An 18885-nucleotide genomic window follows, 5' to 3' on the forward strand; every position below is an offset into this window, starting at 1 on the left:
CCTTCATTTAATATTCGACTAACATGCCTACACAAAGTTATTTTCATAGACGATGGTAAGATATGACGTGGCAGAACCTTATTTCTTTGTAGTCACATTTACAGTGATGTGCAGTGTCATAATAACCATCCTTGGCAAGTTTTCCTCCTTCATATTAATGACATGTGCAATAATGACCTATATTAGATTAAGAACTGAAATAGCAGGTTCTATTGCTGCCCTACCCACTTTTACACAGTATTAGGCAAGTAATGACTAGGGAAAGCTTTTTAAATGCATGTTCAAAGGCCTATGTGAGCAAACCAACCTCAAAATTTCACTTACACACACATTTAAAAATGATAAATTTAAGGATTCTGAAGTGCAGATATACTCTGAAGTGACCTCCTATGCCCCATTTTCCCAGGGCCACAACTAGGATGGGGCAAGATGAGCAGCTGCCTAGGACACAGAGCTGGCAGGGGCACTAAAATGGGGCAGTGCAGGATTGAGCCCAGCGGCATCAGGCCCTCTCTCACCCCCCTTCCCCCAGAGGATTGGGCTCAACACCACTGGCTGGAGTCCAAGGACATAATTTGAGGTGGGGTGTGGTGTGGCATTGCCCCTCCCCCTAAATAGAGACCTGGGCCAGGAGTGGATGACATGAAGCTGCTTCTCCTGGCAACGGTACCGCTGCAGCTGGATGCCATCTCCTGAATCCTAGTGCCTTCTACATGTGCTGAGCTCCCTATTTGGCCTCCATCCTGTTTTCTGTACAACCGTGAGTGCCCACAGGGTGAGGAAGCAGGGCAAGGGAGGCAGGGTGTAACCCTAGGGGTTGCAATATTCTCACAGTCTTGCTTTCCGGAGCTGGCAGGAATGAGTCCACGCTTCCAGCAGTCACCGGTCCCCAGTTCCTGGGCTGGGCACTGGGCTCAGATGGCTGAGTTCAGAGCTCAGGCTGTGTGACTGCGAGCCCAGCAGCCATGGGGTTGGGGCGGGGCAGCAAAGGAGAACAAGGGGCTGTTCGGCTCTATGCACAGGGATTAGGGGAGAGTGACCTGGCTGCAATGGCAGGTCCCCAGATGGCAACCGGGGTGTGACCAGGCTGCTGAGAGGCAGATGCCCAAGGGGCATGAGCACTGCAGCAAGAACCTTGGGGAGCATCTCATGGCAGCCAGACTCCACGGGCAGGGGCTGGCTCCAGGAGGTGTCACAAGTCAGCACCAAGCTCCTTCATGGCGGAGGCAAGAGTGTGTCAGGGGCACAGCCTGGAGTGTGCTGCCCACCCTGCTTGGGGAGTGGCCGGTCGTGCAGAAGAGCACAGAGAACCACAGGCCCAAGCAGCTCCCACCAGTTTCCCAGCTGCTGGCTCGTAGCAGGAGGTGACTGTTTTCTAACTGGGGGGTGCATCCCCCTAGGGAGGCACATCCTGCAGTTTAAAAACCTCTGAGCTAAATGGGAGGCAGAAATCTGGGGAGAGGGCACATGACACCATGTCATCCCCCCCACACAAACACGCTGCCTCTAGAGGGCGCAAATATGATTGCTCACCCCGGGTGCTAAAATGCTTAGCTACGGCCCTAAGTTTTCCTAACTAGAATGTGGTGGTAATAATACCTACCCTCCTTTGAGCTCTAGGGATGAAGAGCACTTTGGGAGAAGGGACGGGGGGAGAAAAAGTATGTTTTTGTGTAAGTGTAAAAGAAGAAAACCACAGTGTTATAGTACTAATAATATTTGCATTATTTTGATTACTACAGTGATTTGGAGTTTTTTTGCTTATAGACTCGGACTTCTACAGACTCAACCTGGAACATGAAAATTAAGTTGAGATCTTTCCTGCTTGTACTTTATAAGCACTACAGATTTAACAATTGGACTAAAACGAGTTCTGTTGATACCAAAGGCGGGGGACAAAAATCATCTTGCTGTCACCATTAAGCTTCTTATAGTATTTGTAGTAGAAGCTTTTGTCAAAGTAGTAAACAGATGACTCCTAATGCATACAAAGACCAGACTTTGATTAAGGTGGCTTTTTATTAGGTGGTCACTTTTCCGACTATAAACTGTGCTTTAAATGCCTTAAAAAAGTTAGTGCAAAGTTAAATACTACAAAATCATCTTTGTACCTTAGTCAATTACTGCACATATTCAAATATAAAGAAGCTATATACAATATGCAGGAGAACGTGTCTTACCTGTTAATTTCTTTTTTCAGATAAAAAGTGTCTGCCAATCAGACCAATAATTCCACCTCCCCTTCTCATGTATACCAACAGAAATTGCAACAAAACTGTAAATCTCAGAAGAGATATAGGAAGGCTGGTTCATCCAATATTCCTGACAGAATTATTTCAAAGTTTATTCAATTGACATACCATATAAAGTGTGTAACCATGACAACCAACAATTAGGCTAATGTAAGCATGAGCTCTCGGGTCTGAAGGATAGCAAAATCTTTAAAAAAAAAAAAAAAAAAAAAACCACATGTACCTACTATAATGATTGTACCAAATTAGCAGACATGCATTAATTAGAAAAAGAAAACAGGTAAGAAATAATCTTGTGTCATATCAAAAGAATGTCCAATCACCACCATAGGGAAGTTACTGAAAGTAAAAAAATTGGGAGGCAGACAGCATTTAGACAAATTAAATAGTCCTATATTTTTGCTTTTTATTGTCGACCATTGCCTACAGCTTGCAGATATGGTCTTCAGAAAGCCAGAGGAGACCAGACCAGTATATTCAACCTGTACTAAGCACTAAGACTTTTGAATAGGCATTTTAAAAGCTTTTTCTGTACTGCAATGAAGTACTTATTTTACACATTTCTTCCACTGATGCTCTGTGCTATGACCATCAAAGCCTTCATGGAACTGGCTTTAGTTCCCTGAAGTGATGAATCATTTGTCTTGAAAGACAAGAACATTTCTTAACACATCTGACTCCAGCAATCTTGTTGTCTTTGAACCTTGGGTGAAACACAAACAGGACAGAATATTTCCAGTATGGTTTAGTACTCATGTAAGTCCAGTATTCAGTTTCTTCCAGGATACTGCTTCACTGTGTAAAATGCTTGTGCAGATAGATATACTTTGTCATAAAAAGACGCATTGTAAGATGTTATGCTTCAAAAGCTAAGATTCCCCCCTTGATGCACCAGCAATACTATATTTTCTGCAGTACTGCATCTTCGATTTTGAGTCCTTCCTGAAGATTAAAGCAACACCTTCCTGAAGATTAAAGCAAGAATCTATACAATTTATTTCAACCCGTTTGACAGATGACTTGAGATAGAACTGGGTCCCAGTATAATAGGTTCTTCCTTAATCAGGAGAGACAGTGGTGCTGGCATCAAAATCTCTATACTATTGGAATAGCTTTGCTTCTTCATTCAACATGGAGCAATTAGTATTACACATATATTATCATCATCATCTTCTCAACAAGAGGCATTTGTGGATAGATTGCTGAAAACAACATGAGAGGATCATATGGATGCCCTGTCATTTGCCAAAAGAAAAGTGCGTCTACTAGGTGATGTCTCCATTTACTTATCACAGGGATCGGCAACCTTTGGCACGTGGCCCGCCAGAGTAAGTACCTTGGCGGGCCGGGCCAGTTTGTTTACCTGCCACGTCCGCAGGTTCAGCCGATCATGGCTCCCAATGGCCCTTGTTTGCCGCTCCAGGCCAATGGGGGTGGCAGGAAGCGGTGGCCAGCACATCCCTTGGCCCGCGCCACTTCCCGCAGACCCCATTGGCCTGGGACGGCAAACTGCGGCCAGTGGGAGCCACGATCGGCCGAACCTGCGGACGCGGCAGGTAAACTGGCGGGCCGCGTGCCAAAGGTTGCCGATCCCTGACTTATCAGATGGTTAAATACTAGGACTGTCAATTAATCGCAGTTAACACAAGCAACTAACACAAAACAAATTAACACTTTTTTCAACAAGCACTAAATCGCACACCTCTCTTTTGACCCACTTCACTTACTGTATTTCATCGCTTGGTGACCATTGGCACAGTTCTGTGTTCTCATGATCTGGAGTGATTAAATATCAGAAAAAATTAATGGAGCAATGTAGTAACAGTTCAGGTCTTTTGAAGGGGAAGTTTAATTTTTAAAAAACTTCCGGATGGTTCTCTGGATAAAAAAAAAAAAAAAAAAAAGGACTTATCTGTAGCTATTGCAATGCTTCGAAGTACTGCAAGTCTGCAGTACCACCTATGCACTAAACATGCTTTCATCTCCAGGTTTTGTGCCACAGAAAACCCACCGACAGCAAATAAACCCCGCCAGCCGCAACAGTGTATGCTTACAGAGTTCCAGAATAGCTACAAGCCCATGGATCAAACTACAGCAGCTTAACCAATGCTATTGCAAAGTGGATAGCTATGGACTCCAGCCCACTCAACATCGTAAACGACAGAGGGCTAAGAGATGTTATTCAAATTGCATCTTCCAATCAGTCATATACTTTGCCCTCCAGAGGAATACATGACCTGTATCACAACAAGAATACTATAAAGTTGGAGTTTCTGAAAAATAAACTAGCTGTTACTTTGACTGGTGATCACTGGACATCCTTGAGCAATCACAGCTATCTTGGAGTTGACTGATTACTGCATGGACACTGCAGTCATTTGCTTTATGAGTAATACATACTGAAGAGAGACATTATGCTGAAGCATGTGCCAAGCGTTTTTTGGATATTGCAAAAGAATGGAATATTCAAATAAAAGGTAACACTTAGTACTGACAGACAGGGCACGTAATATGATTGTCTGCTGCTGTCATTTGCCTTTTGAACACAAGGCATGCATCACTCACAGTCTGCAGTGATGCATTACAGTGGTGCTTGGTGACGGTGGTTTTGAAAATGTGTTGACAAAATACAGAAAACTTGTGGGCCATTTCAAACAAACACAGTGCAGCTAACAGTACAGAGCTAGGAATACAAGCTGCAAATGGACAGAAATTAAGAACCTCCTCTACAAGATATTTCAACCAGATGGAACTCCACATTGGGTATAGTTCAGCACTTGCTTTGCAATAAAGTCGCTATCACAGCCACCTTAGCTCTTCAAAAGCACAATCAGTACCAACAAGGATTTTGAGAAACTGTCAAAATCTAGAAACACTACTTGAGCCCTGCAGATTTGTAACTGAACTCCTTGGGGGAGAATATTGTCTCCTGCTCCGTGGTTTTACTCGCATTCTGCCATATATTTCGTGTTATGGCAGTCTGGGATGATGACCCAGCATGTGTTGCTCGATTTAAGAACACCTTCACTGCACATTTGACAAAACGCAAAGATGATACTAATATGAGATTTGTAAAGATAGATACAGCACTCAACCCAAGGTTTAAGAATCTGAAGTGCCTTCCAAAATCTTAAAAGAGCAACACCCCAATGTGGAAACTACAGTACATTACCCACCCAAAGAAGAAAAAAAAAAACGCCCACACGTTCTGTTGGTGACATCTAACTCAGAAGATGAAAATGAGCGTGCGCTCGTCCACACTGCTTTGCATCGTTATCAAGCAGAACCCATCATCAGCTTGGAAGCATGTCCTCTGGAATGGTGGTCGAATCATGAAGGGGCATATGAATGTTTAGCATACCTGGTACATAAATACCTTGCAACACCAGCTACAACAGTGTCGCTCGAATGCCTGTTCTCACTTTCAGGTGCCATTGTAAATAAAAAGCAGGCAACATTATCTCCCATAAATGTAAACAAACTTGTTTGTCTTAGTGATTGGCTGAACAAGTAGGACAAAGTGGACTTGTAGGCTCTAAAGTTTTACATTGTTTTATTTTTTTAATGCAGTTATGCAAAAAAAAATAATTCTACATTTGTAAGCTGCACTTTCACAATAAAGAGATTGCACTACACAGTACTTGTATGAGGTGAATAGAAAAATAGTGTATTTTTTACAGTGCAAATATTTAGTCAAAAATATAATAAAGTGAGCACTGTACACTTTCTATTCTGTCTTATAATTTAAATCAATATATGTGAAAATGTAGAAAACATCCAACAATGTTTAAATAAATGGTATTCTATTGTTTAACAGTGTACTTAAAATGGTGATTAATTGCAACTTTTTAAAATCTTGTGATTAATCAATCACAATTGTTTTAATCATTTGACAACCCTGTTAAATACATCTCGGCTCAGATTTCACTCCTCTGATGAGTAATCCTGCTGCAAAATCAGGCCATTGTTACCCTGAGGCCTTATCTACACCACAGTTTTGTAGAAGCAAGTTATACCAACAATCAAAAACCAGTATAATTATGTTGCTTGTGCACGTTCATACAACGCTCCTTCTGTCGGCAGAGCGTGTACGAAGTTGGTGCTCTAGCACCGACAGTGAGAACAATGCACTGTGGGTAGCTATCCCACTGTGCTACTCACTACTTTCTGCAGCTACAAGTTGTGGGAAGGCAGAGTGGATCTCAATGCATCATGGGTGCAGGTTCAACATCCCATGATGCAGTTTTTTTCCATCCTATCATTCCATGGGCTTCCAACTGCGTTTCATGACATTTTTCAATTACTCTTGTTTACTGAGTGCCAGTCATCTGTCTGAAAGGATGGATCCCGCACTGCTCTCTAATGTTGTGGTCACTGTTATGACCCATTGCGAATGGTCACGCAGTATATCATGAACTCCCAATCTGAACAGCAATCAATCAGAGTTGCCTGACCTGCTGTGTCCCATGGAAAAAAACCCACCAGATTACTTTTGGCATTCACGCAGCAGCTGCACACAGTGGACCATCGTTTGGGGCTCAGGAAACAAGCACTGAGTGGAGGGATCGCATTGTTATGCAGTTCTGGGATGACAAACAGTGACTGCAGAACTTTTGGATGCAGAAAGCCACCTTTCTGGAACCGTGCACGGAGCTCGACCCAGCACTTCAGCGCAAGTACACCAAAATGAGAGCTGCCCTCTCAGTGGAGAAGCACATGGCAATTGGTGTGTGGAAGCTGTCAACTCCAGACTGCAACCAGTCAGCTGCGAATCAGTTTGGAATTGAGAAGTCCACCGTTGGGGCTGCATTAAAGCAAGTGTGCAGAGCCATTAATCGCATCCTGCTATGAAGGACTGACTCTCAACAATGTGCGTGAAACAGTGGATGGCTTTGCAGCAATGAGATTTCCTAACTGCGGTGGGGCGATAGATGGCACACATATCCGAATTCGGTCCCCGACCATCCTGCGACATCAACAGAAAGGGGTATTTTCTATATTGCAGACACTTGTGGATCACTGTGGGTGTTTCACGGACATCAACATGGGTGGTCCAGGAAGGTGCATCACGCACGCATCTTCAGAACACTTGTGTGTACAGAAAGCTCCAAGCATGGACTTTCTTTCCAGATCAGAAGATTCCAGTGGAGGATGTTGAAATGCCCACAGGGATCCTGGGAGACCCAGTGTACCCCTTACTCTCACGGCACATGAAGCCTTACACAGGAAACCTGGACAGCAGCAAGGAGCGCTTCAACAGTAGACTGAACAGGTGCAGAATGACCAAGAATATGCCTTTGGCAGATCAAAAGCACACTGGCGTGTCCTTTATTGCAGTTTAGATCTAAATGAGGAAAATATTCACATGGTCATAGCAGCCTCCTGCACACTCCATAATATTTGTGAGGCTAAGGGTGAAAAGTTTCCTCCGGGGTGGAGTGCAGACACCAATCGCCTGGCGGCTGATTTTGAGCAGCCAGATGCCAGGGCTATTACAGATGGGCACAACAGGGAGCTATCAGAATCAAGGAGGCTTTGAGGCAACATTTTGACAATGAGCACCAGTAATGTGTCTTTCTATACAGCACTCTGCCATGTTTTAATTTGCCACCTTGCATGAAAATTGTGATGATTCCTGACTGTGATTTGGAGTCAGCAAATAATCATATTGCCACTGAGTATTAATTCCAGCAGCAACAACCACATATAGAAGACAAATAGATATTGCTTATCTTTCAGAGAGATTGTTTTTATTAAATACCAATTAACAACACACATAAAAGGCTTGGTGGGAAGGGAGATAACCGTGCAGGGCAATGTAGGCTCTCATAGCTGTGTGTAAGTCTAGCTATCATTTTGAAAGCTGTTCAAAGGGGTGGATTGAACAGGGTACCGAGATGTTCCAGGAAGTTGCAAGGAATGTGTGGGAGGAGTTTGGGGAGGGCATAGAAAGTAGTTCTGTATTGGCTGCAAAGGGAGGTGGGGGAAGCAAGCACGTGTTCTGCCTGGAGCATGATTTAGGGACTTCAAAATCTCTGTTTACTCCTCCAACATTTATCATCCATTCCTGGCCCATTACAATTCACTCCTCGCTCTCCTTTCTGTACTGCCTGTCTATATTAATTTTCTCCTTCAAAGTTTTTCTCCACTCCCTGTGTTCTTGTTTTTTGGCCTCTGAGGATTCGAGCACCTCTCAGAACATGTCCTCCTTGGGCTCTTCCGTATCTGGCAGAGGCATTCCGCCAGTGTGTAAGGGGTTCCCCAGAAGGCCACATCTGCAAGTAACAATAAACAGAAGTATGATTGTTAGTTCACGCACAGCATCAAATCATTATTGTAAAATACCCCTCTTTTTACATATGAATCAGTTTCTCACTGTCCCTTGGGAAGCACACATCTCAAACACCCTAAACATTGTGAGTTTGGCCCGGGGTGGGGGCACAAGATGGGGGAAAGGTTCTAGGTGGCTTTTTAAGGGGATCGCTGCAGGTGACTAAGGACAATATTGTAAATTCTGCCACCATTCTCCATAGGCTGGGGAGGTGTCACTGAAGCCAATATCTCATTCCTGAGGGCAAGGATGCTTGTACATTTCTATCTCTTCACCCACTTCTAGAATACACAGAGCTAGGGATAGCTCTACCTCATATAAACGAGCAGCATCAACTCAAACAGATCACTTACCAGAGCTCTCCTCTCCTGCATCATGCGTGCCAGAGACAGCCTGCTGGCACTAGCTAGATCCCTCCAGAGTGGAAAAGAGGTCCTGACTCGCCACACCACTGGACGACTCTGCCATGTTCTCCACCTCATCCTCCAACTTGAGCTCCTCATCCACTGTCCGCTATCTCCAGTCACGCCAAAGTATCCACCAGGCTCTTGGCGGTGGAGGTGGGGTCACCAACGAGGATTATGTCCAGCTCCTTAGAGAAGTGGCAGGTCTTTGGCCCAGCACCAAAGCGACAGTTTGCCTCCCTTATCTTCTGGTATGCTTGCCACAGCTCCTTTATCTTTGCACAGCACTGATGCATGTCCCGTTCATAACTCTTATCCAATATGCCACGAGAAATCAGACTGTAGGTATCAAAATTCCTACGGCTGGAGCGGAGCCCCCTGTCCCCACAATGCCAGCAGATCCAACAACTCAAGCGGAAAAGCGTTTGCTGTATGGAGCCGCTATGGTCAGCCAAGAAGATGCGATCTGAGCTCTCCGCACCGAGCAAACAGGAAGTGGAATTTCAAAAATTCCCGGGCCTTCAAAGGGGGAGAGCCAGATGCCTGTATATCTGGATGCAGGGTAGCGAAGTTGAAACTGCTGACTAGAGTGGTCAGGATGGGCATTGTGAGATACCTCCTGGAGGCCATTTACAGCAACATAACCAAGCTTGGTGTCTACACTACCACTTGGTCAATATAACTTTGCTACATTTTGTCACGAAACCAGGAGAGTTTTGTGGCAGAAGGAGCATTGCAATATGTACACCTCCACTGTTTTGTCGACAAAACCTGACTTTTTGTTGACAAGGCCTGAGTTTCTCTTTCATAAGCTCTAAATTGAAGCTAAATAGTCTGCCCAACTGGACAGTTGCATAATTTGGAGGAGATCATTGCCTCTGGTACCTCCTTACTTTTTCAGGTATAATACTACTCACATGTTTTCAGAAACCACAAGCTGGCACCCTGAACCCTTTTTTAAAACGCCATAATAGAGGCTCAAACTATAGGTATACCTCAAATTAAAAACCGTAAGAGGTCCAAAAAATGCCACCATGGCTAAAACAACAAAGTAAAAGAGGTGATTAGCGACAGACATCTTTTAAAAATTGGAAGTCACCACATACTAAGGAAAAGAGAAAAGGACAAACTGGCAAGTCAAATGTAAAAGTATAATTTAGGCAAGCCGAAAAAGAATATGAAGAGCAACTAGAAAAGGACACAAAAACTAACAGCACAAAACATTTTTAATATCAGAAGCAGGAATTCTTCCAAACATCAGTGGAGCCACCAGACACGATCAAGGTTAAAGGAGCACTCAAGGAAGACAAGACGCTAAATGAATTCTTTGCATTGGTCTTCACTGCAGAGGATGTGAGGGAGATTCCCACATCTGAGCCATTCTTCTTAGGTGACAAATCAAAGGAATTGCCCCAGATTTAGAAGTCAATAGAGAAAGTTTCAAAACAAATTGATAAATTAAACAGTAATAAGTCACCAGGACCAGAGGGTATTCACCCAAGAGTTCTGAAGGAACTCAGATATGAAACTGCAGCTCTACTAATGTGGTATGTAACCTATTGCTTAAATCAGCTTGCTTACCGGATGACAGGCAGATACCTAATGTAACACTGATTTTTATTTTTTTTTTAAAAGGCTCAAGAGATGATCTTGGCAATTACAGGCCAATAAGCCTAACTTCAGTAACAGGCAAACTGGTTGAAACTCTAGTAAAGAACAGAATTATCAGACACATATTGGGGAAGAGTGAGCACAGCTTTTGTAAAGGGAAATCATGCCTCACCAATCTATTAGAATTCTCTGAGCGGGTCAACAAACATGTGGACGAAGGTGACCCAGTGAATACAGTGTAATTGGACTTTGACAAGGTCCCTCACCAAAGGCTCTTAAGCAAACTAAGCAATCACCAGATAAGAGGGAAGGTCCTCTCCTGGATCAGTAACTGGTTGAAAGATAGGAAACAAAGGGTAGAAATAAACAGTTTTCACAGTGGAGAGAGGTAAATAGCGGGGTCTGCCAAGGACTTGTATGGGACCTGTGCTATTCATCATATTCATAAATGAACTGGAAAAAGGGGTAAACAGTGAGGTGGCAAAGTCTGTAGACAATACAAAATTACTTAAGATAGTTAAGTCCAAAGCTGACTGTGAAGAGTTACAATGGAATCTCACTAAACTGAGTGACTGGCCAACAAAATGGCAGATGAAATTCACTGCTGATAAACGCAAAGTAATGAGCAACAGAGGGTCCTGTGGCACCTTTAAGACTAACAGAAGTATTGGAGCATAAGCTTTCGTGGGTGAATGCCCACTTCATCAGACACAAGTAATGGAAATTTCCAGAGGCAGGTATAAATCAGTATGGAGATAATGAGGTTAGTTCAATCAGGGAGGGTGCGGTGCTCTGCTAGCAGTTGAGGTGTGAACACCAAGGGAGGAGAAACTGCTTCTGTAGTTGGATAGCCATTCACAGTCTTTGTTTAATCCTGATCTGATGGTGTCAAATTTGCAAATGAACTGGAGCTCAGCTGTTTCTCTTTGGAGTCTGGTCCTGAAGCTTTTTTGCTGTAAGATGGCTACCTTTACATCTGCTATTGTGTGGCCAGGGAGGTTGAAGTGTTCTCCTACAGGTTTCTGCATATTGCCATTCCTGATATCTGACTTGTGTCCATTTATCCTCTTGCATAGTGACTGTCCAGTTTGGCCAATGTACATAGCAGAGGGGCATTGCTGGCACATGATGGCATATATAACATTGGTGGACGTGCAGGTGAATGAGCCGGTGATATTGTAGCTGATCTGGTTAGGTCCTGTGATGGTGTTGCTGGTGTAGATATGTGGGCAGAGTTGGCATCGAGGTTTGTTGCATGGGTTGGTTCCTGAGTTAGAGTTGTTATGGTGCGGTGCGTGGTTGCTGGTGAGAATATGCTTAAGGTTGGCGGGTTGTCTGTGGGCGAGGAGTGGCCTGCCTCCCAAGGTCTGTGAAAGTGAGGGATCATTGTCCAGGATGGGTTGTAGATCACTGATGATACGTTGGAGAGGTTTAAGCTGAGGACTGTAGGTGATGGCCGGTGGAGGTCTGTTGGTTTCTTTTTTGGGCCTGTCTTATAGCAGGAGGCTTCTGGGTACACGTCTGGATCTGTTGATTTGTTTCTTTATTTCCTTGTGTGGGTATCGTAGTTTTGAGAATGCTTGGTGAAGATCTTGTAGGTGTTGGTCTCTGTCTGAGGGGTTGGAGCAGATGCGGTTGTACCTCAGCGCTTGGCTGTAGACGATGGATCGTGTGGTGCGTCCGGGGTGGAAGCTGGAAGCATGAAGGTAGGCGTAGCGGTCGGTGGGTTTTCAGTATAGGGTGGTGTTAACGTGGCCATCGCTTATTTGTACTGTGGTGTCTAGGAAGTGGACCTCTCATGTAGATTGGTCCAGGCTGAGGTTGATGGTGGGGTGGAAGCTGTTGAAATCATGGTGGAATTCTTCCAGGGTCTCCCTCCCATGGGTCCAGATGATGAAGATGTCATCCATGTAGAGCAGGCAGAGAAGGGGCGTGAGTGGACGAGAGCTGAGGAAGTGTTGTTCCAGGTCAGCCATAAAAATGTTGACATGTTGTGGGGCCATGAGGGTGCCCATAGAGGTGCCACTGGTCTGGAGGTATATATTGTCACCAAATTTGAAATAATTGTGCGTGAGGATAAAGTCACAGAGCTCAGCAACAAGTTGTGCTGTGTCATCATCAAGGATACTGTTCCTGACAGCTCGTATTCCATCTGTGTGTGGGATGTTTGTGTAGAGAGCCTCTACATCCATGGTGGCTAGGATGGTGGTCACCAATGCATTGTAGTTTTCTCAGGAAATCAGTGGTGTCACGGAAATAGCTGGGTGTGCTGGTGGTGTAGGGTCTGAGTAGGGAGTCCACATATCCAGACAGTCCTTCAGTGAGAGTGCCAATGCCCGAGATGATGGGGCATCCAGGATTTCCAGGTTTGTGGATCTTGGGTAGTAGATAGAATAATCCCAGTCGGGGCTCTAAGGGTATGTTGAATTGTTCCTGTGTTAGTGTAGGGAGTGTCCTGAATAGACGGTGCAGTTTCTTAGTGTATTCCTCAGTGAGATCTGAGTAAAGTGGCCTGTAGAATTTGGTATTGGAGAGTTGTCTGGCAGCCTCCTTCTGGTAGTCAGACCTGTTCATGATGACAACAGCACCTCCTTTATCAGCCTCTTTGAGGCTGCACATTGAAAAACATAATCCCAACTATATGTGCAATCTTGGAGTCATCATGGATAGTTCTCTGAAAATATCTGTTCAATGTGCAGCAGCAGCCAAAAAAGCTAACAGAATATTGGGAAAGGGCTAGTTAAAAAGACAGAAAATATCGTGTCACTATCTAAATCCATGGTACACCAACACCTTGAATACTGCACGCAGGTCTGGTCACCTCATCTCAAAAAAGATATTAGAACTGGAAAAAGTAAAGAGAAAGGCCACAAAAATTATTACAGGTATAGAACAGCTTCTATATGAGGAGAGATTAAAGAGACTGGGACAGTTCATCTTAGAAAAGAGATGAGTAAATGCTTCAAACAGGTCAAAAAGATACGAGCTTGTTCAAGAGCCAGTATCATCAATAGAGAAACCCCATTCCTCTACTGACAGTAGCAAGAGTGTACTCTGTCAAGAAGTCACAGGTCCAGAGTTGATTAATCCAGTAGAATCAAAAAGAGCATGTTGGATTTGGCTATCAAAATCTCAGACATTTTCATAAGCTGAATGCACTTTCTATATCCATGGACATATGCCAATTAGATTATAGTTATGGTATTGAAAAGACTAAACAAGAACAATGGATGTTGGCACAAATCCTGCTACATCAAGTTTAACAGGACCAAACCTAAAAAGGCTGAAGAGAAAAAAAAAAAGGTCTGAAAGCTGACAAATAGCAGAGCAAATACACACATTTAAGTGCCCAACACAAAGGCCCTCCAGAAAAAGAAGCCTGTTTTATTTGTGAAATGAACATACCATCAGAAGTATCAGAGGGGTAGCCGTGTTAGTCTGTATCCACAAAAAGAAATGAGGAGTCTGGTGGCACCTTAAAGACTAACGGATTTATTTGGGCATATGGTTTTTTACCCATGAAACCTTATGCCCAAATAAATCTGCTAGTCTTTAACGTTGTTTTTGTGGATACCATCAGAAGACCTCCATGAAGTTTCTACCCTTGGCATTAAGAGTCAAGTCTGCCAGTGTGCATTTCAGCTGAAAGACCAGCACTTGCTTGCGAAACTAAGTGCAGGGGACATAGTAGCCCAAGAGGCAAAGTATCATGCAAGGTGTTTGGTATCTCTCTACAAACAAAGTCACGAAGAAGAACACTGACAGAGAAAAAACAGATGATGTTGCATGGGATTCCCTCTGGTGAACTACCTGACCAGATACACTGAAGAGACAAGACTGAATAAAGGAATGGCTTCAGTATTTAAACTAGCAGATCTCATAAGGCTCTACATAGCTAGATTAGAACAGCTGGGGATGATACTGGCTGGGCACATTCACAGCACTGAACGAAAATCCCATATTCTTTCACACATTCCAGATTTTCAAGCATGCAGAGAAGGCCTTCAAACAGGATATTGGACATGCCCCCCAAAAAGCATATGAGAAAGACTGTGACAAAGAAGCACTTCACCTGTCCCAAACAGCTAAAATTATTCAAAGAGACATGATTGAAATGAAAACAGTTTACTGGATCATCTGACACAGGATACTAAGCAAAAGCTATGCCCAAGTCACTGCTGGTGCTGATGTCCAAGGTATTGGATGGTCCAAAAACATTAGAACTCAGTCAGAACAAGTTTCCATTCATCCAGCTACCCTTACTTTGGCACAATAGTTACAGTACAATAGCAACATCCATCGCTGCGAAGGAACAAAAAGTTTGTACCACAGCTAAGCTCAAGAAATGCCTTTACAACAGAGGTCCCCAAAGTGTGGGGCGCACCCCCTAAGGGGGTATGGAGGAACATCCGGGGGCCATGGTGGGGCCCAGGCTAGCCCCCACAGGGGCGGGGAGGGAGTACCACCCAACTCTGCTCCAGTCCTGCCCCCAGCCCCGTCCCCGGATCCCAGCCCCGCGCCTGGCCCTGTCACCAGCCTCGACACAGCTCTGCTCCTGATCCCATGCCAACCCTCAGCCGCTGCTCCATTCCCAGCCTGGGGCCAAGGCTGGAGGTGGAGCCGCACCTGGCACCAGGCCACAGCTGGTGGTGGGTCTGGGGCTGCAGCCAGGGGCCTTACCCTTGTCCGCATCGCCCCCTCCCGCTGAAGCCGTGGCCCCACTCCTGGCCCCAGGGAGATGGGGGGATGACCCTCAAAAATGTGGGGACCACCACTTTACAATCTACATTCATTTGACGCTTCATGCAGAGACATGAAAAAACAAGCTAGTAGATACCTTTTTAAAAATTTTGATTGTCCATGTCCTGTGACAAAGTGCTAGCCATTTCTACCAGCATGGCAAACAGTGCATGCCAACACTGAAGAGGAGAATGTAGTCTGTCCTTTAAAGCATTGTGGTGGCCCGTTCGTTACTGTGGCATAGACAACATAGTCCATAATTCCAGCTCCACACAGCAACAGACTCCTTACAAGGAATTGGGATATTACTTTTTCAGCATTGCAGTACTCAAGTGGAGGGAGTTGTCCATGGAATTCCCACCCCAGACAGACTGCAGCACCAGTGAAGAAGACTATATCATTTTCTGAGTCTTACACTATTGTGCCTCAACTGACCTTGAAGAAAACCATTGCTCCCATCCTTGCTGCAAATGCTGAAATCAAGACTGACTGCCAACTGATTACGCAAATCCTGCAAGAGAAGAATGCTTCTTGCCTTACTTATTCAAGCCACCCACAAGCCTGGATACCTTCAGTGGAGATCAAGCTATTTCCTGGGAAGCTTACCATGCCAGCAAACAGCCAGTGCCAGACATCACTCAGGTCATCACTGCACTTCTTCCCCACTTTTCAGCTGACTTTAAGTCTGTGACAATGATTCATCACACCATGGATGTATACCACCTAAACCATTTCAATCATAAATTCATTTAAAACATCAATGTCATTCAACAGACCTTCACCTCTGTGCCAAGAATTTACTTACGGCATTCAATGCACCTGCACTGTGCTTTGCCAAGAATCCTTCTACAGAGGTACAAGTACATCCTTATTTCCCTTAATGTTACTAAATTGGTCTAGGAGAGAACTCTATAGTGGCCCCAGAAGATAGGTCACTACTCTGTTGGGGGAGAAGCGGGGCAGCGTTTAGAGCAACTGAAATTAATGTCAGTGGTATTCTTTTGTGGTCACCAAAATGTTGAAATTATTATTAATTTTATTAATATGGGTACCACCAGACAGTAATTTAACCATGAATTCCTTTATTAAATAAAAAGGACAAATAGTATTTATACAATTGCTCTAAATGTCTAAATAATAAGCAATTACTACATTCATACAGTAACAAACATGCATAAGCATTTGATCAGAATACTCATGAAAGGATCAGTCCCGGGGATAACCCTCTTATCCTGGCTTGCTCCAACATCGGATAGGATCGGCTAAATACCCCTATCAAGCCTTGCTCCTCTATAAAGTGCTAAAACAACTGATGCCATATTGACCATTATTAGCTTAGCTTAAAAAAAAACAAAAAAACAAAAAACAAAAACAGGTTTTGGCCTGTTTGGGTATGACCCCTTTCTTCGCCTTGGCTAAAATAACATATGGTAGCTGGGACTCTCTCTTAAATGTATGGATCTTAAAACTAGCTGCACCTAGCATTTTATCTTCCCACAAAGGCCCATATTTTAAGATAACAGAGGTCTGTGAGACGACATTAAACATTTACCACATTTAAAAAACACTTCTCTTTGTCTGTTAGAATCAGTTTATAAACAGTCTTCTATAATTTATAGACCCTTTACCCAGAAGCCTCCTTTTTGTTTTATTAGCCATATAACAAGCTTAGCATCCTCTGAAAACTTGTCTTACTAGATGCCACCTTCCTCTTACCTCATGAGCCTATTTTTCAAGGCCTTATTAATTTGCTTAACCACCTACACAAGCTACGAAGCACACGTATTTTCCTATCCAAGCTAAACTAACCTTACCTCTTCCATCCTACACCCTATAAAATTACTATAACTCGGTGGTTCTCAAACTTTATTACGCCACAAACCCCTTCGGACAATAAAAATTACTATACGGTCCCAAGAGAGGGGACCAAAGCCTGAGCCCTGCCACCGCAGGTTGAGAGGACACAAGCCAAAGTGTGAGCCCCACCATCCCGGGTGGGGAAGCTGAAGCCCAAGGCCTTCAGCACCACGGGTGGGGGGGCCTGTAACCTGAGCCCTGTCATCCAGGCCTCCGGCAGTGGGGATTGGGCTTCAGCCCCAGGCCCCAGCAAGTCTAACACCAGCCCTGGGGTCCCACCCCCAGTTTGAGAACTGCTGCTATAACTGTGGCCTTGGCTACACTTACCCGCTAGTTCGACAGCTGGAAATCGAACTTCTGGGTTCGACTTATCGCGTCTAGTCTGGACGCGATAAGTCGAACCCGGAAGTGCTCGCCGTCGACTGCGGTACTCCAGCTCGCCGAGAGGAGTACCGCGGAGTCGACGGGGGAGCCTGCCTGCCGCGTGTGGACCAAGGTAAGTTCGAACTAATTCGAACTAAGGTACTTCGAACTTCAGCTACGTTATTCACGTAGCTGAAGTTGCGTACCTTAGTTCGAATTAGGGGTGTAGTGTAGACCTGGCCTGTGATGGGAGAGAAGATACTCCCCCCCCCCCCTTCAGTGGTCCTTTGGGGATGTGACAGCAGTTTGTACAGAGACACCATCGCCGTTTCTCCTGGGTGTCCAGCTGGGTCCCAGTCCCGTGTGGGGGGCAGAGACCTTGGCTAATCGTTCCCCTCACTCTGGGGGGCTTTTCCGCCCTGCCACGGGGAGACAAGCCAAACCGCGGCACGGCGGGATTGGTGCATCTCCCGGCTGGCGGGGGACAGGGCCGGAAAAGTGCGTTCAAAACTGTCCTGTTGAAAAGCGGCTCGATCGCAGCTGGCGGCGTCCCCTAAACCCCGCGCTCGGGCTCCCAGCGGCCCCCGCCAGGCAGGAGAGCGCCGCTCATGCCGGGGCTGGAGCCGCACAGCTCTGGAGAGACCCTGGAGCGGTCCCAGCGCGGGTCCTTTAACATCGCTACGGCGTAAGGGAAGAGGGGACGGCGCGAGCCCGTCCGCACGAGCCCCGGCAGCACCAGCCCTTGAGCCCAGCCCCTCCCCGCGGAGAGGAAGGGGCCAATCCGTACCTGTCTGGCAGCTCCGGCTCCCCGCGGCCTGCGCTTCCCGCCGCCGCCGCCGCCACCCTCCCGCCGCCGGCGCGCTGTCTCCGGACGGGAGCGGCGGGGTCTCGGGCCTGCGGCTTCCCCCAGGCAGGCTCCTGCTCCAGGGCCAGCTGGCTGGAGCCGTAGAGCAGCGAGCACAAGCCACAGCCCAGGCACAGCAGCGCCACGCGCACGTAGCGCCGCATCCTCCCCGGCGGCCGGGGCCCGACCGGCAGCGCGAGCCCCAACGGACACAGCGGCAGCGCGAGCCCCGCGTTGGGGTCACCGCAGCGCTGAGGTAGCAGCGTCCTCCGTGTGGGAGGGGGCGGGGCTGGGAGGAGCCAGGTGCCGGGGGAGGGGGCAAATGGGGGAAAGCGAGGGCGGCCCATGGTGGCGCCAGGCAGGGCGAGGTGATGGCGGGTCGGCAGGAGGAGGAGGAGCTGCGGTACAAGGGGGCATTGGAAGAAAGGGAGCCGTGGCAGGGGCGTTTGCCCGGCGCTCAGGGGGTGTGTCTCAGCACCCAAC

General features: G+C 45.9%; 1 protein-coding gene across 1 annotated transcript in view; it reads right to left on the minus strand.

Annotated features, from left to right (window-relative positions):
- Positions 1-18678, minus strand: part of GXYLT1 (glucoside xylosyltransferase 1) — a 79052-nt gene extending 60374 nt beyond the window's left edge. Inside the window, exon 1 of the mRNA XM_034769529.1 lies at positions 18346-18678. Coding sequence (XP_034625420.1) covers positions 18346-18566 — 221 coding nt within the window. The 5' untranslated portion in view covers positions 18567-18678. The remainder of the gene's footprint in view (positions 1-18345) is intronic.
- Between the last annotated feature and the right edge of the window lie 207 nt (positions 18679-18885).

Source organism: Trachemys scripta, chromosome 1, assembly GCF_013100865.1.
Source record: "Trachemys scripta elegans isolate TJP31775 chromosome 1, CAS_Tse_1.0, whole genome shotgun sequence".
Taxonomy (NCBI): Eukaryota; Metazoa; Chordata; order Testudines; family Emydidae; genus Trachemys; species Trachemys scripta.